Raw genomic sequence first — 22,733 nt, forward strand, 5'->3', positions numbered from 1 at the left:
AGTGCCTCAGTCGTTCAGAGAGTTTATTCTGACCTTAGCCCATGATATTCCCCTTGCTGGGCATTTGGGACAAACCAAGACGTGGGAGAGGTTAGTCAACCACTTCTACTGGCCCAATATGTCCCAGAAGGTTAAGGAGTTTTGCCTCTCCTGCCCCACCTGTCAATCCAGTGGTAAGACAGGTGGGCACCCAAAGGCCCCCCTCATTCCACTTCCAGTGGTGGGGGTCCCCTTTGAAAGAGTGGGTGTGGACATAGTTGGTCCACTGGAACCTCCCACAGCCTCAGGAAATATGTACATCCTAGTAGTAGTGGATCATGCTACTAGGTATCCTGAAGCTATTCCCCTTAGGTCAACTACTGCCCCTGCAGTAGCCAAGGCCCTCATTGGTATCTTTACCAGAGTGGGTTTCCCTAAGGAGGTGGTGTCTGACAGAGGTACCAACTTCATGTCAGCATACCTAAAACACATGTGGAATGAGTGTGGAGTGACTTACAAATTCACTACACCATACCATCCACAAACTAATGGCTTAGTTGAGAGATTCAACAAGACATTAAAAGGCATGATCATGGGGCTCCCAGAAAAGCTCAAAAGGAGATGGGATGTCCTCTTGCCATGTCTGCTTTTTGCTTACAGAGAGGTGCCACAGAAGGGAGTAGGATTCTCACCCTTTGAACTTCTGTTTGGTCACCCTGTAAGGGGACCACTTGCTCTTGTTAAAGAAGGCTGGGAGAGACCTCTTCATGAGCCTAAACAAGACATAGTGGACTATGTACTTGGCCTTCGCTCAAGAATGGCAGAGTACATGGAAAAGGCAAGTAAAAACCTTGAGGCCAGCCAACAGCTCCAGACGTTTTGGTATGACCAAAAGGCTGCAATGGTTGAATTTCAACCAGGGCAGAAAGTCTGGGTTTTGGAGCCTGTGGTTCCCAGGGCACTTCAGGACAGATGGAGTGGCCCTTACCCAATCCTAGAAAAGAAGAGTCAGGTCACCTACCTGGTGGACCTAGGCACAAGCAGGAGCCCCAAGAGGGTGATCCATGTAAACCGCCTAAAACTCTTCCATGATAGGTGTAAAGAAATGGCTCCGTTGCAGTTACCCCCCACTTTTTGCCTGATACTGATGCTGACTTGACTGAGAAGTGTGCTGGGACCCTGCTAACCAGGCCCCAGCACCAGTGTTCTTTCACCTAAAATGTACCATTGTTTCCACAATTGGCACAACCCTGGCACCTAGGTAAGTCCCTGGTAACTGGTACCCCTGGTACCAAGGGCCCTGATGCCAGGGAAGGTCTCTAAGGGCTGCAGCATGTCTTATGCCACCCTAGGGACCCCTCACTCAGCACAGACACACTGCTTGCCAGCTTGTGTGTGCTGATGGGGGAGAAAATGACTAAGTCGACATGGCACTCCCCTCAGGGTGCCATGCCAACCTCCCACTGCCTGTGGCATAGGTAAGTCCCCCCTCTAGTAGGCCTTACAGCCCTAAGGCAGGGTGCACTATACCACAGGTGAGGGCATATGTGCATGAGCACTATGCCCCTACAGTGTCTAAGCAAAACCTTAGACATTGTAAGTGCAGGGTAGCCATAAGAGTATATGGTCTGGGAGTTTGTCAAACACGAACTCCACAGCACCATATTGGCTACACTGAAAACTGGGAAGTTTGGTATCAAACTTCTCAGCACAATAAATGCACACTGATGCCAGTGTACATTTTATTGTGAAATACACCCCAGAGGGCACCTTAGAGGTGCCCCCTGAAACCTTAACCAACTACCTGTGTAGGCTGACTGGTTTTAGCAGCCTGCCACACCCGAGACATGTTGCTGGCCCCATGGGGAGAGTGCCTTTGTCACTCTGAGGCCAGTAACAAAGCCTGCACTGGGTGGAGATGCTAACACCTCCCCCAGGCAGGAGCTGTAACACCTGGGGGTGAGCCTCAAAGGCTCACCCCCTTTGTTCCAGCACCACAGGGCACTCCAGCTAGTGGAGTTGACCGCCCCCTCCGGCCACGGCCCCACTTTTGGCGGCAAGGCCGGAGGAAATAATGAGAAAAACAAGGAGGAGTCACTGGCCAGTCAGGACAGCCCCTAAGGTGTCCTGAGCTGAAGTGACTCTAACTTTTAGAAATCCTCCATCTTGCAGATGGAGGATTCCCCCAATAGGGTTAGGATTGTGACCCCCTCCCCTTGGGAGGAGGCACAAAGAGGGTGTACCCACCCTCAGGGCTAGTAACCCCCAGACCTAAACACGCCCTTAAATTTAGTATTTAAGGGCTCCCCTGAACCTAAGAATTTAGGTTCCTGCAACTTACAAGAAGAAGAGGACTGCTGAGCTGAAAACCCCTGCAGAAGAAGAAAGAAGACACCAACTGCTTTGGCCCCAGTCCTACCGGCCTGTCTCCTGCCTTCCAAAGAAACCTGCTCCATCCCCATTTCCCAAGGACCAGCGACCTCTGAATCCTCAGAGGACTGCCCTGCTTCAAGAAAGACAAGAAACTCCAGAGGACAGCGGTACTGCTCCAAAAAGACTGCAACTTTGTTACAGAGGAGCAGATTTAAAGACCCCTGCAAATCCCCGCAAGAAGCGTGAGACTTGCAACACTGCACCCGGCGACCCCGACTCGACTGGTGGAGAACCAACACCTCAGGGAGGACCCTCCGGCGACTCCAAGACTGTGAGTAACCAAAGTTGTCCCCCCTGAGCCCCCACAGCGACGCCTGCAGAGGGAATCCCGAGGCTCCCCCTGACCGCGACTGCCTGATCCTAAAGTCCCGACGGCTGGAAAAGACCCTGCACCCGCTGCCCCCAGCACCGGAACTTCAGTGCAGGAGTGACCCCCCGGAGGCCCTCTCCCTTGCCCAGGTGGTGGCTACCCCGAGGAGCCCCCCCCCTTGCCTGCCTGCACCGCTGAAGAGACCCCTTGGTCTCCCATTGAAACCTACAGAGAACCCGGCGCTTGTTTGCACACTGCACCCGGCCGCCCCCGCGCTGCTGAGGGTGTACTTTCTGTGTGGGCTTGTGTCCCCCCCGGTGCCCTACAAAACCCCCCTGGTCTGCCCTCCGAAGACGCGGGTACTTACCTGCTGGCAGACTGGAACCGGGGCACCCCCTTCTCTCCATTGAAGCCTATGCGTTTTGGGCACCTCTTTGACCTCTGCACCTGACCGGCCCTGAGGTGCTGGTGTGGTAACTTTGGGGTTGCTCTGAACCCCCAACGGTGGGCTACCTTGGACCCAAAACTGAGACCTGTAAGTGATTTACTTACCTGCTAAAAATAACAATACTTTACCTCCCCCAGGAACTGTGAAAACTGCACTAAGTGTCCACTTTTAAAACAGCTATTTGTGTTTTATGTGAAAAGTATATATGCTACTGTAATTATTCAAAGTTCCTAAAGTACTTACCTGCAATACCTTTCAAATGAGATATTACATGTAGAATTTGAACCTGTGGCTCTTAAAATAAACTAAGAAAATATATTTTTCTATAACAAAACCTATTGGCTGGATTTGTCTCTGAGTGTGTGTACCTCATTTATTGTCTATGTGTATGTACAACAAATGCTTAACACTACTCCTTTGATAAGCCTACTGCTCGACCACACTACCACAAAATAGAGCATTAGTATTATCTCTTTTTGCCACTATCTTACCTCTAAGGGGAACCCTTGGACTCTGTGCATACTATTCCTTACTTTGAAATAGTGCATACAGAGCCAACTTCCTACAGGTGGGTAAAGGCAAAACATTTTCATAATAGTTAAGACAACATACCCATTATGTATCTCTAGGCATACATTTGATATCCTCACAAGCGAGTAACCGCGATTTACAAAAACTGATGGATTGACTGAAATTGTAAGCCTTCATATTTGAACATTTAGATAAATGAACGTTAATAGAACAAAAAAGTTGCAACATACAGCTGAATGAAAATTAATATGAATAAAAACCTGTGTTTAAAGACTCTCTCCTTGTTGGTATACATGGCGTAACACAGCCTGTCCCACGGCAAAGTCACTGCGTCGTGTTGAACCTAGGCAGTAGTGTTGCGTGAACAAGTGGGTGCTCTTCCATGTGGCAGCTTGGCATATTTTCTCCAACTGGATGCCTGCGAACAGAGCAGCTAAAGTGGATACTGCTCTCTTGGAATGCGCCTTAGCTTTTCGCGTTAAGGATTTGCCAGTGTTAGAATGGCAAAACTGAATCATTGCGGAGATCCACCATGCTACTGTGGCTTTCACCATTGCACACACCTGACGCCCTTGATTATACTACACTAGCAGTTGATCCATTTTGCTAACCTGCTTGTAAGTTGGAGGTAGAACTATAGACACCATTTGATGTATAAAGTGTGGAGAGTCCTTCCAGCCAGTGTAGAAGGGTTAGGAAAGAACGCTCGAAGTATGATAGGTTCATTAAGGTGAAAATGGGAAGGGACCTTTGGGATGAACTTCAGAACTGTTCGCAGAATGACAAATTTGTCTGTGCAGTGAAGGAAAGGCTCTTGAATTGTAAAGGCCTGCTACTCGCTGACTCTTCGGGTGTATGTGAGAGCTAGTATAGTTGCGACCTTCCGTGTAAGAAACTTCAGTTCAGCCTTATGAATTGGTTTGAAAGGGGATGTCATCAATTGTGAGAGGACCACACTGAGATGCCACCCGGGAGGAGTGGTGGCGAAGGGGTGGTTGGGGGGCTTGGGAATAATCCTTTCACAAAGAGCTTGATAAGTATAGTGGAGCAAAGGGATAGTCTGTGCGGCAAGGTGGACCTTAACTGATGCATGAACAAGGCCAGACTTCGCTAATGAGATAAGATAAGGTATGATCTGTTCAGGAGAGGCCTCAAACAGGTGCAAGTTGGTTTGCTGGCACCAAGAACATAACCTTTTCCACTTTAGCATCTAAGTCTTATTCACACTCTCTGCTTGTGCTCTAGATAGCATATTTCTGCAATCTTGATCGACAGGTAAATTTTGCAACTCCTAGAACTCAGGAGCCATGCATGTAACTGGAGAGAGGTTGGCTTCCGATTTACGATTTGGCACTGGTTCCTGGTTAGGAGTGTTGTTTTTTTCCCCTCGGTAGACAGATGGGATTGGTAACAGACAGCACAATCAGCTCCGTAAATCAGTGTTCCCTGGGCCATTTAGGAACTATCAAGATGAGTCAACAGTGATTCATTTTCATCTTTCTGAGAATCCTGGGAAGCAATGTGAAGGGGAAAAGCATATGCATAGATCCCAGACCACTGCATTAAAAGGGCATTCATTCCCCCATGCTCTGGGAGAAAAAAAAAAAGAAAAAAAAACACAATCGACTGGCGCAGAACTGCCATTTGACATGGTCTATCACAAAGAGATTAAACATTGGTTTGCTCCAGTGTGATAAGATCTTGTCCACTTTCAGTTGAACCAGTTCCCACTAGTGGCAATTGTCATCTAGTTCTGCTGAGTGCGTCTGCCAGAGTATTGTTTATACAAGACATGTTCAGCTGGAAGAGAGATTTTGTGAATCATGAGACCATCCCAAAGAGCTTGCGTTTCTCGAGAAAGGGACAGAGATTGGGTTCCTCCTCCGTTTGTTGATGTAATACAAACTGGTCGTGTTTTCTGCAAGTACCAGCACAGAGGAGCCGGTTATTCATGGTAGAAAAGCTTGTAGCATGAAGTATATTACTTTTAAGGATATGGGGTGCATCAGTTTTATGATGTTTGGACAATATTTCTTGGATCTTCAGGTCCCACAAATGACCACCCCAGCCCTCTAAAGAAGCATCGGTTGTGATGACGAAGACTGGAACTGGAGACCCGAACATCAGACCCTGGGAGACATGAACTGTGCGAGACCACCATTTTAGTGCTTTCACCATCATTGGGGTAACACTGATTAAGTGGCCAAAGAAGCTGTGAGATTGGAACTATTGCTTCTGTAGCTTCACTTGTAGTAGTCTCATCCTTAGCTGCGCTAGCAGTACCAGGTTTATAGCATAAGAGATCATCCCCAGGAACAACTTGCAGAGTCTTACAGAAATTGACTTTCTTTTGGAATTTTGAGACCGAGACTGGATATTTTTTTTAGTATGTCCTCCGAAAAGGAAGCTTTGTTCTCGACTGTGCAAAGGTTGGCACCCAGAAAGATCATCCTTCGAGTTGGCATAGTAGACGATTTTTGTAGGTTTATAGTGAGGCACAGTCTGTAAAAAAGTGAATATGAAGCCCTGGTGGCTTGGGATGCTCGTTGCGGTGAGGAGGCTTTCAGCAGTCAACGTCTAGGTAGGGAAACACTTTATAACCTTGTTTGCAAAGTGTAGCTGCAACAGGGGCACGACATTGTGAAAATTCAAGGAGCTGACTTTAGTCTGAAAGGAAGCAGTCTGAACTGATAATGGGTGCCAGCTATGGTAAAGTGGAGGTGTTTGGGAAGAATGGGGATGTGACAGGAGCCTTCCTGCAAATCCAATGTCATGTTGTCTCCGCCCTTCAGAAGTTGAAGGATCTCTGAAAGAGTAATCATACAGAAAGACTGTTAAACAGAAATTTGTTTAATCTTTGTAGGAAGTTGGCTCTGTATGTGCTATTTCAAAGTAAGGAATAGCATGCACAGAGTCCAAGGGTTCCCCTTAGAGGTAAAATAGTGGTAAAAAGAGATAATACTAATGCTCTATTTTGTGGTAGTGTGGTCGAGCAGTAGGCTTATCCAAGGAGTAGTGTTAAGCATTTGTTGTACATACACATAGACAATAAATGAGGTACACACACTCAGAGACAAATCCAGCCAATAGGTTTTTTATATAGAAAAATATCTTTTCTTAGTTTATTTTAAGAACCACAGGTTCAAATTCTGCATGTAATATCTCATTCGAAAGGTATTGCAGGTAAGTACTTTAGGAACTTCAAATCATCAAAATTGCATGTATACTTTTCAAGTTATTGACAAATAGCTGTTTTAAAAGTGGACACTTAGTGCAATTTTCACAGTTCCTAGGGGAGGTAAGTATTTGTTAGGTTAACCAGGTAAGTAAGACACTTACAGGGCTTAGTTCTTGGTCCAAGGTAGCCCACCGTTGGGGGTTCAGAGCAACCCCAAAGTCACCACACCAGCAGCTCAGGGCCGGTCAGGTGCAGAGTTCAAAGTGGTGCCCAAAACACATAGGCTAGAATGGAGAGAAGGGGGTGCCCCGGTTCCGGTCTGCTTGCAGGTAAGTACCCGCGTTTTCGGAGGGCAGACCAGGGGGGTTTTGTAGGGCACCGGGGGGGACACAAGTCCACACAGAAATTTCACCCTCAGCAGCGCGGGGGCGGCCGGGTGCAGTGTAGGAACAGGCGTCGGGTTCGCAATGTTAGTCTATGAGAGATCTCGGGATCTCTTCAGCGCTGCAGGCAGGAAAGGGGGGGATTCCTCGGGGAAACCTCCACTTGGGCAAGGGAGAGGGACTCCTGGGGGTCACTTCTCCAGTGAAAGTCCGGTCCTTCAGGTCCTGGGGGCTGCGGGTGCAGGGTCTCTCCCAGGCGTCGGGACTTTAGGTTCAAAGAGTCGCGGTCAGGGGAAGCCTCGGGATTCCCTCTGCAGGCGGCGCTGTGGGGGCTCAGGGGGGACAGGTTTTGGTACTCACAGTATCAGAGTAGTCCTGGGGTCCCTCCTGAGGTGTCGGTTCTCCACCAGCCGAGTCGGGGTCGCCGGGTGCAGTGTTGCAAGTCTCACGCTTCTTGCGGGGAGCTTGCAGGGTTCTTTAAAGCTGCTGGAAACAAAGTTGCAGCTTTTCTTGGAGCAGGTCCGCTGTCCTCGGGAGTTTCTTGTCTTTTCGAAGCAGGGGCAGTCCTCAGAGGATGTCGAGGTCGCTGGTCCCTTTGGAAGGCGTCGCTGGAGCAGGATCTTTGGAAGGCAGGAGACAGGCCGGTGAGTTTCTGGAGCCAAGGCAGTTGTCGTCTTCTGGTCTTCCGCTGCAGGGGTTTTCAGCTAGGCAGTCCTTCTTCTTGTAGTTGCAGGAATCTAATTTTCTAGGGTTCAGGGCAGCCCTTAAATACTAAATTTAAGGGCGTGTTTAGGTCTGGGGGGTTAGTAGCCAATGGCTACTAGCCCTGAGGGTGGGTACACCCTCTTTGTGCCTCCTCCCAAGGGGAGGGGGTCACAATCCTAACCCTATAGGGGGAATCCTCCATCTGCAAGATGGAGGATTTCTAAAAGTTAGAGTCACCTCAGCTCAGGACACCTTAGGGGCTGTCCTGACTGGCCAGTGACTCCTCCTTGTTATTCTCATTATTTTCTCCGGCCTTGCCGCCAAAAGTGGGGCCTGGCCGGAGGGGGCGGGCAACTCCACTAGCTGGAGTGTCCTGCTGGGTTGGCACAAAGGAGGTGAGCCTTTGAGGCTCACCGCCAGGTGTGACAATTCCTGCCTGGGAGAGGTGTTAGCATCTCCACCCAGTGCAGGCTTTGTTACTGGCCTCAGAGTGACAAAGGCACTCTCCCCATGGGGCCAGCAACATGTCTCGGTTTGTGGCAGGCTGCTAAAACTAGTCAGCCTACACAGATAGTCGGTTAAGTTTCAGGGGGCACCTCTAAGGTGCCCTCTGTGGTGTATTTTACAATAAAATGTACACTGGCATCAGTGTGCATTTATTGTGCTGAGAAGTTTGATACCAAACTTCCCAGTTTTCAGTGTAGCCATTATGGGGCTGTGGAGTTCGTGTTTGACAAACTCCCAGACCATATACTCTTATGGCTACCCTGCACTTACAATGTCTAAGATTTTGTTTAGACACTGTAGGGGTACCATGCTCATGCACTGGTACCCTCACCTATGGTATAGTGCACCCTGCCTTAGGGCTGTAAGGCCTGCTAGAGGGGTGTCTTACCTATACTGCATAGGCAGTGAGAGGCTGGCATGGCACCCTGAGGGGAGTGCCATGTCGACTTACTCGTTTTGTCCTCACTAGCACACACAAGCTGGCAAGCAGTGTGTCTGTGCTGAGTGAGAGGTCTCCAGGGTGGCATAAGACATGCTGCAGCCCTTAGAGACCTTCCTTGGCATCAGGGCCCTTGGTACTAGAAGTACCAGTTACAAGGGACTTATCTGGATGCCAGGGTCTGCCAATTGTGGATACAAAAGTACAGGTTAGGGAAAGAACACTGGTGCTGGGGCCTGGTTAGCAGGCCTCAGCACACTTTCAATTGTAAACATAGCATCAGCAAAGGCAAAAAGTCAGGGGGCAACCATGCCAAGGAGGCATTTCCTTACAATCTTCCTTTGGTCAAGTACGAGTCTCCATTCCCTGTATTTTTTCTCACCAGGAAGAACCAGGAGTTAAAACCTAATCCTTGTTGATGAGGGAGAACGTTCTATATTGCACCCTTGAAAAACATTAGTAATGCTTCCTTCCTCACTAAGTGAAGATCGGGTGGGTGCACTCCTCTCAGTGGATGGTCTGGTGGTCTCTGCACAAACTTCAAGGTATGACTTAGTTTACTGAATCCAACACCTATTTGTCCCATGTTATCTCCTTCTGTTGGTGGAGGTATTTTCAGATGCTTGCGCCTACCTGGGTGGAATAAGTGGGAGGAGGGGTTGTAGCCGGTACTTGGGTCACAACCTTGGTGGGGTTCTTGCTTGCTGTAGGCTGCCGTGGGGTGTGTGTCTGTCTGTCTGTCTGTCTGTCTGTCTGTCTGTCTGTCTGTCTGTCTGTCTGTCTGTCTGTCTGTCTGTCTGTCTGTGATTCCAATAATCATTCAGTGGGGGGCCTCGGGTTCCAGTAATTATAAAGTGGGGGTCCACAGAAGTTAAAAGGTTGGGAACCACTGTTCTAGAAGGCGCTAGCATCTGATTGGTCATACTTCAAGTTTGGTCCTTTTTAAAAAGGACATAGGCTATTATGGCTGATTGCAGTCCTTGCATACTGCTGTATTATGGTACCGTGGGTTTCCCACTTCTACAAGGAATGATTCAAGCATGTGACTCTACGAAAGATCCAGTACTGGATAATTTTAAGTTAAAGCTTTGTACAGCATAGCAACGTCCTTTACAAAATACATCTCTAGGGAATTTGGAACACAAATTAATACAGGTGCATGCCTTTTCGCAAACACAAAAGTCTATTAGGGTGCAAAGCAGATACTCTATGTGTACGTAAATTATACATTTCAGTTTGCTCACATTCTCACCTTAGCCCTTCTTCTGCTGGGGAATTCCATTTGAGAGAGATTGGAAACGACACCAAGTCAGTAATGGAAAACTCCCTCACTTTAAAAGCCGGGGACAAAATGGCGCACTAAAAGAAAAAAAAAAGTGTCAAATACTTCGACAGTTTAAGAATTTACTGAGAATATGTTCAACTTTAAACACAAAGTAATACTGTGCGGACATTAATTTGTGTAAGGTATGAGGGCAGCTTCCTAAAAGGCTTATCCCCAGAGTAATTGTAATTTAACATTGGTCAACTTGAAAACCATTGCTGGCTGGCCAGCTACAGGCATGAAAATCATAAATGACTTACCTTCAAAGATGTCCTTTCTGACTGTTAGCACAGTTCCTACAGATGCCTTACATAAACCCCTAACCAGATGCTAGACTGCTCAATATTCTATGCTCTGTCACAAATACCAAGCGGCCCTGCCCAACAGCATCCTCTCCTAATGTGCCCAGCTTGTCACCTATTCCTTTATACACTTTAATATCTTAGTACATACCAAAACTAATCAATCAGCTCCTGAGGGCTCCAAGCACTCCTTTTCTTTAAGCACTTTATGTCACTACACAACATTTCTCCAATCCGTACATCTTCCTCAACTCCAAGGCTTTGTTCCTTCACAGTTCCATGAGCACTCTTCACTGCTCCTGCCTACCAGCTGCATCAGCTGAGTACTTCTGCCCTATGGTTCCATCCCGAGCTCCCATTCTTGGCTTTCCTTGGGCCTCCACTCTTCTCGCCTCTGCCAGTACTTCTGCCCCAAAGTCCTGACAAAGCCTGCTGCAGTTTGCCTGTTATCTTCTATACCCTACTGTTGCTCTTTCAGAGCTCCCTGGGCCTCCAGTTCCCCTACATGTCTGTCCAGTTATTCTGCCTCGCAGGTATGCCACCCTACAGAAGCTTATCTTCATACTTTCCCTTGCACACAGCCCATCCCATGATCTATTAAGGAATACCTCTTGTCCATGTCCAATGCTTCTGCCTGGTGCTTCCACCCCTTGGTTCAGCCTTATCCTCTCATAATTCGCCCTTTATTATCACCTCAGACTCTCCTTAACTGTGCTACATCACAACTTTCTAGCATTGTCACTGCTTAGTCTAATGCACCACCCCAAACTCAATCCCTGCACTGCAGCCAACCTCCATCTCTGGTCCAATTCCACCATGATCCCTTAAATACATGAAATGAGCGCTGCATCCCTTCCCAACATCCATTCAAAACCACCGATCCAGCTCCCTCGCCGCCCCCAGCTGCCCCTCTTCTCTCCAAAAGAACTGCCCAAATGATTGGCGCTGGGACTCCAACCTTATTCTGAGTGATAAAAGTAACAGACTTCTGGATCTAATACAGGATTAATGGCTGCTGATTCACTACTCTCCAACATACCATGCTGGAGCATCTTCAGGATAAGGACGTACAAGGTAAAATTAGACTGCTGATGAGACTCCCCTGTTTTGAACGATTAGGACCCTGTGTAGGAAAGTGCCTGTTTTTGACATGGTCACACTCATTCTTTGTCTGTTACTTGATGCAATTTTGACTGAAAGTGCACAGGGTTCCTGATAAGCAGCTCTTCAGTGCCAGAACTAAAACTGTGCATTTGCTATTCAAATGGCAACACCTTTGGCACCCGTATAGGTCCAGAGGAACCTGGTACCTAGGTCATGGGTACCAAAGAGTCGCCATCGGCTGCAGCATGAATTGCGACATCCTGAGGGTCCTCTTACCAAGCACATGCCAGGCTACCATTGCAGGCTGCATGTTTTGGTGCAGCTGAAAGTGAAAACACAACACAGCACACAGCATGTGTGCCATGTCCCCTTAACACTGTATGCAGTATATTTAAGTCACACCTACAGCACACCTTGCAGCCCTCAGGCAGGATGCATTATATTACACGCGAGGACATATCTTCACGGGCAGATATGTTTCTCCTATATTTTTGTCGATTCTCAGGCACAGTGAGGGATCAGTGAAGCCATTTTAAGTGAATGTGCTGGACAATGGTGTAGGAAGCTGGCCTGGTGTGTGTGGTGAAAACCTATGATATTATCACCTTATAGCAGGTCCACGTAGCCCCTATTAGTGTGGTGTAGGCAGGGTCTAGGAAGCCAGGGCTCTTTAGAGGTAGCTGTGGATGATCAGTCAAGACTTATCTAGGAGAAATGCAAAGCGTATGCAATACCACTATAGTCACACAGCACTGTCACACATAAAAGAACCACACAGTGTAACAAAAAGAAAAAGGTACTTTATTATAGTAACACAAATACTAGACTACTGAATAGGCAATCCCCCCCAACTGGAGGTAAGTAAACACACTATTGTACACACATTAGCAATCAGTAAAGAGCATAGAAAGCAATAAGCATTGGCAAAAGTATAGGTAAACAGTGAGGGTCCTACGGGAGGGCCAAATCATATATCCTAAACAAACATTTACAATGCAATGGGTCACCATATTTCGAACAAGTTGTCATCTTTTGACAACTGCCCCAAGATAAAAAATAAAAAAAACACACTAGTGATACAGAGAAAAAAGACGACCTAACAAAATAAAATAAAGTTGGCTTTAAAAAATAAAACACTGCAATTTTATTTGTCCTGCAGGGCACCTTTTTGCCAGTCACAAGCCTTCTGTTTATGGGGCACTGGATATCAGAACAAAATAGTACACTGATCATGTCGGGAGCAGCAGATGGGCACAAATAAGTTGAAATCAATTAGTGCTCGATCCCTGCTCCACACCCAGGAACAGAAATGATGCCAGGCATGCCTCGACGAATTCCGAGGCTGTAAAGAGTGCAATGCAATGGTGAGCAACAAGTGGGCTCCAAGCCCTTTACTGAACACAAGAGTGTCTCCCATGCAAGATGCAGGGGGACTTAGAAAAAGGAATGTACGAGAACAGGACCAGACAAGAAGAAACCAAAGGTGGATTCCAGTAGAAGGGGACTGAGTCCAGTCCACAATGGAGTGTCCAGTGGGTGCAGGAGCCACTACCCACCCTTCTGTGGATGCAGATCCAGTTCTACGAGGGGAGAGGAAGACCAGCTCTGGAGCCCAGGAGCTGAAGAGGAGTCGTTGAAGAAAGTGCAGATGGTGCCGCAAGTAAGTTATCCGGTCGCAGATGGTCCGTGGTGGAGAAAAAACACCAATAATGCAAGAGGAGCAAAAGTAGAGTTGCAAGGCTGAAGAGGACCAGCAAGGCTCAGGACTCGATCCAAGGAGGGGAGTCAGAGGGGACCCTCAACAGTCTGAAGAGCCCACAGAAGCAGTCGCAGCCCCCAACTGGCAGCAGGCACAGGAGTTGCAGTGAGGCCCAGTCAGCACACCTGAAGAAGAGTCCCACGTCGCTGGAGCAGCAGAGAGGAAACTGTGCTTTGCAAGAGGAAGTGCTGGGAAACTGGGCTACTTGGAGCCTGGAGAACCCTAGGAGCAGGAGCAAACAAGCCTTGGTAGCTACAAGCGTTGCGGTGCACAAGGTACTGTCCTGAAAAGAGAAGGAAGGGCTTCCCATCTCCCATGTTGGACAGCTGGTAAAGAGGACCAAGGGGACCACTCCAGACAACCACCAGACAACCATCACCTGTGATGCAGGATCCACACAGTTCTAGAGGAAGGCAGATCCACGCAGTAGGTTGTTGTTGCAGTTGATGCCTGCAGATGCAGGGGAGTGACTAACTCCAAAAGGAGATTCCTTCTTGCTTCTTGGTGTGGCCGAAGTCTTGCCGACCTCAGAACAAGCACAGCCGAGGAAATGTTGCGGTTCTTCGACTGAGCCGGAGAAACAATGTTGCAAAGCGGAGTCATCGCTGAAAATGCAGATTGTGGGTTCCTGAAGAGTCCAGTTGCAGTTCCAGTGGCAAGAAGATGAAGTAAACTATACAGAGGAGTCCTGGTGGATTCTTGCACGTCGAATCTGTGGACCCACCCAAGAAGGAGATCCTAAATAGCCCTAAAAGGGGGTTTGGTCACCTGCAAGGTGACTGTAGCAAAGTGCCCTCTTTTTGGCATGGTTATACCGACTTTTTGCCTGCACTCGGTGTGTTTTGAGCGTGTTCACTGGGATCCTGCTAGCCAGGACCCGAGTGAATGTGCTCTCCCCTTCTACATTTGGTTGTTACTGACTTTCTGCACCCCACAATTGGCATACTGCTGCCCCCAAATAAGTCCCTAGTATATGGTACCCAGGACATTGGGGCACCAGGGGATTCCCCCATGGGCTGCAGCATATATTATGCCACCCATGTAAAATGTGCCTGCAGGCCTGCCTTTGCAGCCTGTGTAAAAAGGTGCCTGCATCCTTTCACTACAGGACACTGCACCAGGTCACCCATATGGCAGGCCCTCCTAGCCCAAAGGGCAGGTTGCAGGTCCCTGTGTGTGAGGGAACCCCTGCATAAGCAGACGTGCCACTACAAACTCTAGCTCGGTTTTCCTTGACTTCCTAGGTATGGGTTTGCACCAGTCCAGTGACCTCCAGTCCCTGCTCTGGTGTAGGAAGTTGGCTCTGTATGTGCTATTTCAAAGTAAGGAATAGCATGCACAGAGTCCAAGGGTTCCCCTTAGAGGTAAAATAGTGGTAAAAATAGATAATACTAATGCTCTATTTTGTGGTAGTGTGGTCGAGCAGTAGGCTTATCCAAGGAGTAGTGTTAAGCACTTGTTGTACATACACATAGACAATAAATGAGGTACACACACTCAGAGACAAATCCAGCCAATAGGTTTTGTTATAGAAAAATATCTTTTCTTAGTTTATTTTAAGAACCACAGGTTCAAATTTAACATGTAATATCTTGTTTGAAAGGTATTGCAGGTAAGTACATTAGGAACTTTGAATCATTTCAATTGCATGTATACTTTTCAAGTTATTCACAAATAGCTATTTCAAAAGTGGACACTTAGTGCAATTTTCACAGTTCCTGGGGGAGGTAAGTTTTGGTTAGTTTTACCAGGTAAGTAAGACACTTACAGGGTTCAGTTCTTGGTCCAAGGTAGCCCACCGTTGGGGGTTCAGAGCAACCCCAAAGTCACCACACCAGCAGCTCAGGGCCGGTCAGGTGCAGAGTTCAAAGTGGTGCCCAAAACGCAAAGGCTTCAGTGGAGAGAAGGGGGTGCCCCGGTTCCGGTCTACTTGCAGGTAAGTACCCGCGTCTTCGGAGGGCAGACCAGGGGGGTTTTGTAGGGCACCGGGGGGGACACAAGCCCACACAGAAATTTCACCCTCAGCGGCGCGGGGGCGGCCGGGTGCAGTGTTAGAACAAGCGTCGGGTTCGCAATGTAAGTCAATGAGAGATCAAGGGATCTCTTCAGCGCTGCAGGCAGGCAAGGGGGGGCTTCCTCAGGGAAACCTCCACTTGGGCAAGGGAGAGGGACTCCTGGGGGTCACTTCTGCAGTGAAAGTCCGGTCCTTCAGGTCCTGGGGGCTGTGGGTGCAGGGTCTTTTCCAGGCGTCGGGACTTAGGTTTCAGAGAGTCGCGGTCAGGGGAAGCCTCGGGATTCCCTCTGCAGGCGGCGCTGTGGGGGCTCAGGGGGGACAGGTTTTGGTACTCACAGTCGTAGAGTAGTCCGGGGGTCCTCCCTGAGGTGTTGGTTCTCCACCAGCCGAGTCGGGGTCGCCGGGTGCAGTGTTGCAAGTCTCACGCTTCTTGCGGGGAGTTGCAGGGTTCTTTAAAGCTGCTTCTTGAAACAAAGTTGCAGTCTTTTTGGAGCAGGTCCGTTGTCCTCGGGAGTTTCTTGTCGTCGTCGAAGCAGGGCAGTCCTCAGAGGATTCAGAGGTCGCTGGTCCCTTTGGAAGGCGTCGCTGGAGCAGAGTTCTTTGGAAGGCAGGAGACAGGCCGGTGAGTTTCTGGAGCCAAGGCAGTTGTTGTCTTCTGGCCTTCCTCTGCAGGGGTTTTCAGCTGGGCAGTCCTTCTTCTTGTTGTTGCAGGAATCTAATTTTCTAGGGTTCAGGGTAGCCCTTAAATACTAAATTTAAGGGCGTGTTTAGGTCTGGGGGGTTAGTAGCCAATGGCTACTAGCCCTGAGGGTGGGTACACCCTCTTTGTGCCTCCTCCCAAGGGGAGGGGGTCACAATCCTAACCCTATTGGGGGAATCCTCCATCTGCAAGATGGAGGATTTCTAAAAGTTAGAGTCACCTCAGCTCAGGACACCTTAGGGGCTGTCCTGACTGGCCAGTGACTCCTCCTTGTTATTCTCATTATTTTCTCCGGCCTTGCCGCCAAAAGTGGGGGCCGGGCCGGAGGGGGCGGGCAACTCCACTAGCTGGAGTGTCCTGCGGTGCTGTGACAAAGGGGTGAGCCTTTGAGGCTCACCGCCAGGTGTTACAGCTCCTGCCTGGGGGAGGTGTTAGCATCTCCACCCAGTGCAGGCTTTGTTACTGGCCTCAGAGTGACAAAGGCACTCTCCCAATGGGGCCAGCAACATGTCTCTAGTGTGGCAGGCTGCTGGAACTAGTCAGCCTACACAGATAGTCGGTTAAGTTTCAGGGGGCACCTCTAAGGTGCCCTCTGGGGTGTATTTTGCAATAAAATGTACACTGGCATCAGTGTGCATTTATTGTGCTGAGAAGTTTGATACCAAACTTCCCAGTTTTCAGTGTAGCCATTATGGTGCTGTGGAGTTCGTGTAAAACAGACTCCCAGACCATATACTCTTATGGCTACCCTGCACTTACAATGTCTAAGGTTTTGCTTAGACACTGTAGGGGTACAGTGCTCATGCACTGGCACCCTCACCTATGGTATAGTGCACCCTGCCTTAGGGCTGTAAGGCCTGCTAGAGGGGTGTCTTACCTATACTGCATAGGCAGTGAGAGGCTGGCATGGCACCCTGAGGGGAGTGCCATGTCGACTTACTCGTTTTGTCCTCACTAGCACACACAAGCTGGCAAGCAGTGTGTCTGTGCTGAGTGAGAGGTCTCCAAGGTGGCATAAGACATGCTGCAGCCCTTAGAGACCTTCCTTGGCATCAGGGCCCTTGGTACTAGAAGTACCAGTTACAAGGGACTTATCTGGATGCCAGGGTCTGCCAATTGTGGATACAAAAGTACAGGTTAGGGAAAGAACACTGGTGCTGGGGCCTGGTTAGCAGGCCTCAGCACACTTTCAATTGTAAACATAGCATCAGCAAAGGCAAAAAGTCAGGGGGCAACCATGCCAAGGAGGCATTTCCTTACACAACCCCCCCCCCCCCAAACGAAAGAGGATGAGACTAACCTTTCCCAAGAGAGTCTTCATTTTCTAAGTGGAAGAACCTGGAAAGGCCATCTGCATTGGCATGGGCAGTCCCAGGTCTGTGTTCCACTATAAAGTCCATTCCCTGTAGGGAGATGGACCACCTCAACAGTTTAGGATTTTCACCTTTCATTTGCATCAGCCATTTGAGAGGTCTGTGGTCAGTTTGAACTAGGAAGTGAGTCCCAAAGAGGTATGGTCTCAGCTTCTTCAGGGACCAAACCACAGCAAAGGCCTCCCTCTCAATGGCACTCCAACGCTGCTCCCTGGGGAGTAACCTCCTGCTAATGAAAGCAACAGGCTGGTCAAGGCCATCATCATTTGTTTGGGACAAAACTGCCCCTATCCCATGTTCAGAGGCATCTGTCTGCACAATGAACTGCTTAGAATAATCTGGGGCTTTTAGAACTGGTGCTGAGCACATTGCTTGTTTCAGGGTGTCAAAGGCCTGTTGGCATTCCACAGTCCAGTTCACTTTCTTGGGCATTTTCTTGGAGGTGAGTTCAGTGAGGGCTGTCACAATGGATCCATATCCCTTCACAAACCTCCTGTAATACCCAGTCAAGCCAAGGAATGCCCTGACTTGAGTCTGGGTTTTTGGAGCTACCCAGTCCAGAATAGTCTGGATCTTGGGTTGGAGTGGCTGAACTTGGCCTCCACCTACAAGGTGGCCCAAGTAAACCACAGTTCCCTGCCCTATCTGGCATTTGGATGCCTTGATAGAGAGGCCTGCAGATTGCAGAGCCTTCAAAACCTTCTTCAGGTGGACCAGGTGATCCTGCCAGGTGGAGCTAAAGACAGCAATATCATCAAGATAAGCTGTGCTAAAGGACTCCAAGCCAGCAAGGACTTGATTCACCAACCTGGTGGCAGGGGCATTCTTTAAACCAAAGGGCATAACAGTAAACTGATAATGCCCATCAGGTGTGGAGAATGCGGTTTTCTCTTTTGCTCCAGGTGCCATTTTTATTTGCCAGTACCCTGCTGTCAAGTCAAAGGTACTTAAGAATTTGGCAGCACCTAATTTATCTATGAGCTCATCAGCTCTAGGAATTGGATGAGCATCTGTCTTGCTGACAGAGTTGAGCCCTCTGTAGTCCACACAAAACCTCATCTCTTTCTTTCCATCTTTGGTGTGAGGTTTGGGGACTAAGGCCACTGGGCTAGCCCAGGGGCTGTCAGAGCGCTCAATTACTCCCAATTCCAGCATCTTGTGGACTTCCACCTTGATGCTTTCCTTAACATGGTCAGACTGTCTAAAGATTTTGTTTTTGACAGGCATGCTGTCTCCTGTGTCCACATCATGGGTACACAGGTGTGTCTGACCAGGGGTTAAGGAGAAGAGTTCAGGAAACTGTTGTAGGACTCTCCTACAATCAGCTTGCTGTTGGCCAGAGAGGGTGTCTGAGTAGATCACTCCATCTACTGAGCCATCTTTTGGGTCTGATGACAGAAGATCAGGGAGAGGTTCACTCTCTGCCTCCTGATCCTCATCTGTTACCATCAACAGATTTACATCAGCCCTGTCATGGAAGAGCTTAAGGCGGTTCACATGGATCACCCTCTTGGGGCTCCTGCTTGTGCCCAGGTCCACCAGGTAGGTGACCTGACTCTTCCTTTCTAGCACTGGGTAAGGGCCACTCGATTTGTCCTGGAGTGCCCTGGGAGCCACAGGCTCCAGAACCCAGACTTTCTGCCCTGGTTGGAACTCAACCATTGCAGCCTTTTGGTCATACCAAAACTTCTGGAGCTGTTGGCTGGCCTCAAGGTTTTTGGTTGCCTTTTCCATGTACTCTGCCATTCTAGAGCGAAGGCCAAGTACATAGTCCACTATGTCTTGTTTAGGCTCATGAAGAGGTCTCTCCCAGCCTTCTTTAACAAGAGCAAGTGGTCCCCTTACAGGGTGACCAAACAGAAGTTCAAAGGGTGAGAATCCTACTCCCTTCTGTGGCACCTCTCTGTAAGCAAAAAGCAGACATGGCAAGAGGACATCCCATCTCCTTTTGAGCTTTTCTGGGAGCCCCATGATCATGCCTTTTAATGTCTTGTTGAATCTCTCAACTAAGCCATTAGTTTGTGGATGGTATGGTGTAGTGAATTTGTAAGTCACTCCACACTCATTCCACATGTGTTTTAGGTATGCTGACATGAAGTTGGTACCTCTGTCAGACACCACCTCCTTAGGGAAACCCACTCTGGTAAAGATACCAATGAGGGCCTTGGCTACTGCAGGGGCAGTAGTTGACCTAAGGGGAATAGCTTCAGGATACCTAGTAGCATGATCCACTACTACTAGGATGTACATATTTCCTGAGGCTGTGGGAGGTTCCAGTGGACCAACTATGTCCACACCCACTCTTTCAAAGGGGACCCCCACCACTGGAAGTGGAATGAGGGGGGCCTTTGGGTGCCCACCTGTCTTACCACTGGATTGACAGGTGGGGCAGGAGAGGCAAAACTCCTTAACCTTCTGGGACATATTGGGCCAGTAGAAGTGGTTGACTAACCTCTCCCACGTCTTGGTTTGTCCCAAATGCCCAGCAAGGGGAATATCATGGGCTAAGGTCAGAATAAACTCTCTGAACGACTGAGGCACTACCACTCTCCTAGTGGCACCAGGTTTGGGGTCTCTGGCCTCAGTGTACAGGAGTCCATCTTCCCAATAGACCCTATGTGTTCCATTTTTCTTGCCCTTGGACTCTTCAGCAGCTTGCTGCCTAAGGCCTTCAAGAGAGGGACAGGTTTCTTGTTCCTTACACAGCTCCTCCCTTGAGGGTCCCCCTGGGCCTAAGAGCTCAACCTGATAAGGTTCAAGCTCCAAAGGCTCAGTTCCCTCAGAGGGCAGAACTTCTTCCTGAGAAGAGAGGTTCTCTTTTTCTGACTGTGTTGCAGTTGGTTTCCCAACTGACTTTCCTTTTCTCTTGGTAGGCTGGGCCATTTTTCCAGACTCCAGCTCTACTTTTTCACCCTGTGCCTTTGTAAGGAAATGCCTCCTTGGCATGGTTGCCCCCTGACTTTTTGCCTTTGCTGATGCTATGTTTACAATTGAAAGTGTGCTGAGGCCTGCTAACCAGGCCCCAGCACCAGTGTTCTTTCCCTAACCTGTACTTTTGTATCCACAATTGGCAGACCCTGGCATCCAGATAAGTCCCTTGTAACTGGTACTGCTAGTACCAAGGGCCCTGATGCCAAGGAAGGTCTCTAAGGGCTGCAGCATGTCTTATGCCACCCTGGAGACCCCTCACTCAGCACAGACACACTGCTTGCCAGCTTGTGTGTGCTAGTGAGGACAAAACGAGTAAGTCGACATGGCACTCCCCTCAGGGTGCCATGCCAGCCTCTCACTGCCTATGCAGTATAGGTAAGACACCCCTCTAGCAGGCCTTACAGCCCTAAGGCAGGGTGCACTATACCATAGGTGAGGGTACCAGTGCATGAGCATGGTACCCCTACAGTGTCTAAACAAAACCTTAGACATTGTAAGTGCAGGGTAGCCATAAGAGTATATGGTCTGGGAGTCTGTCAAACACGAACTCCACAGCACCATAATGGCTACACTGAAAACTGGGAAGTTTGGTATCAAACTTCTCAGCACAATAAATGCACACTGATGCCAGTGTACATTTTATTGTAAAATACACCACAGAGGGCACCTTAGAGGTGCCCCCTGAAACTTAACCGACTATCTGTGTAGGCTGACTAGTTTTAGCAGCCTGCCACAAACCGAGACATGTTGCTGGCCCCATGGGGAGAGTGCCTTTGTCACTCTGAGGCCAGTAACAAAGCCTGCACTGGGTGGAGATGCTAACACCTCTCCCAGGCAGGAATTGTCACACCTGGCGGTGAGCCTCAAAGGCTCACCTCCTTTGTGCCAACCCAGCAGGACACTCCAGCTAGTGGAGTTGCCCGCCCCCTCCGGCCAGGCCCCACTTTTGGCGGCAAGGCCGGAGAAAATAATGAGAATAACAAGGAGGAGTCACTGGCCAGTCAGGACAGCCCCTAAGGTGTCCTGAGCTGAGGTGACTCTAACTTTTAGAAATCCTCCATCTTGCAGATGGAGGATTCCCCCAATAGGGTTAGGATTGTGACCCCCTCCCCTTGGGAGGAGGCACAAAGAGGGTGTACCCACCCTCAGGGCTAGTAGCCATTGGCTACTAACCCCCCAGACCTAAACACGCCCTTAAATTTAGTATTTAAGGGCTACCCTGAACCCTAGAAAATTAGATTCCTGCAACTACAAGAAGAAGGACTGCCCAGCTGAAAACCCCTGCAGCGGAAGACCAGAAGACGACAACTGCCTTGGCTCCAGAAACTCACCGGCCTGTCTCCTGCCTTCCAAAGATCCTGCTCCAGCGACGCCTTCCAAAGGGACCAGCGACCTCGACATCCTCTGAGGACTGCCCCGGCTTCGAAAAGACAAGAAACTCCCGAGGACAGCGGACCTGCTCCAAGAAAAGCTGCAACTTTGTTTCCAGCAACTTTAAAGAACCCTGCAAGCTCCCCGCAAGAAGCGTGAGACTTGCAACACTGCACCCGGCGACCCCGACTCGGCTGGTGGCGATCCAACACCTCAGGAGGGACCCCAGGACTACTCTGATACTGTGAGTACCAAAACCTGTCCCCCCTGAGCCCCCACAGCGCCGCCTGCAGAGGGAATCCCGAGGCTTCCCCTGACCGCGACTCTTTGAACCTAAAGTCCCGACGCCTGGGAGAGACCCTGCAACCGCAGCCCCCAGGACCTGAAGGACCGGACTTTCACGGGAGAAGTGACCCCCAGGAGTCCCTCTCCCTTGCCCAAGTGGAGGTTTCCCCCGAGGAATCCCCCCCTTGCCTGCCTGCAGCGCTGAAGAGATCCCGAGATCTCTCATAGACTAACATTGCGAACCCGACGCTGGTTTCTACACTGCACCCGGCCGCCCCCGCGCCGCTGAGGGTGAAATTTCTGTGTGGACTTGTGTCCCCCCCGGTGCCCTACAAAACCCCCCTGGTCTGCCCTCCGAAGACGCGGGTACTTACCTGCAAGCAGACCGGAACCGGGGCACCCCCTTCTCTCCATTCTAGCCTACGTGTTTTGGGCACCACTTGGAACTCTGCACCTGACCGGCCCTGATCTGCTGGTGTGGTGACTTTGGGGTTGCTCTGAACCCCCAACGGTGGGCTACCTTGGACCAAGAACTAAGCCCTGTAAGTGTCTTACTTACCTGGTTAACCTAACAAATACTTACCTCCCCTAGGAACTGTGAAAATTGCACTAAGTGTCCACTTTTAAAACAGCTAGTTGTGAATAACTTGAAAAGTA

At 49.3% G+C, this 22,733-nt stretch overlaps 1 protein-coding gene across 1 annotated transcript in view; it reads right to left on the reverse strand.

Annotated features, from left to right (window-relative positions):
* The window catches only part of HSPA4 (heat shock protein family A (Hsp70) member 4), a 506,168-nt gene that overhangs the window by 388,100 nt on the left and 95,335 nt on the right, over positions 1–22,733 (reverse strand). The window contains exon 10 of the mRNA XM_069244722.1: positions 10,166–10,272. Coding sequence (XP_069100823.1) covers positions 10,166–10,272 — 107 coding nt within the window. The remainder of the gene's footprint in view (positions 1–10,165; positions 10,273–22,733) is intronic.

Source organism: Pleurodeles waltl, chromosome 7, assembly GCF_031143425.1.
Source record: "Pleurodeles waltl isolate 20211129_DDA chromosome 7, aPleWal1.hap1.20221129, whole genome shotgun sequence".
In the NCBI taxonomy this organism is placed as follows: Eukaryota; Metazoa; Chordata; class Amphibia; order Caudata; family Salamandridae; genus Pleurodeles; species Pleurodeles waltl.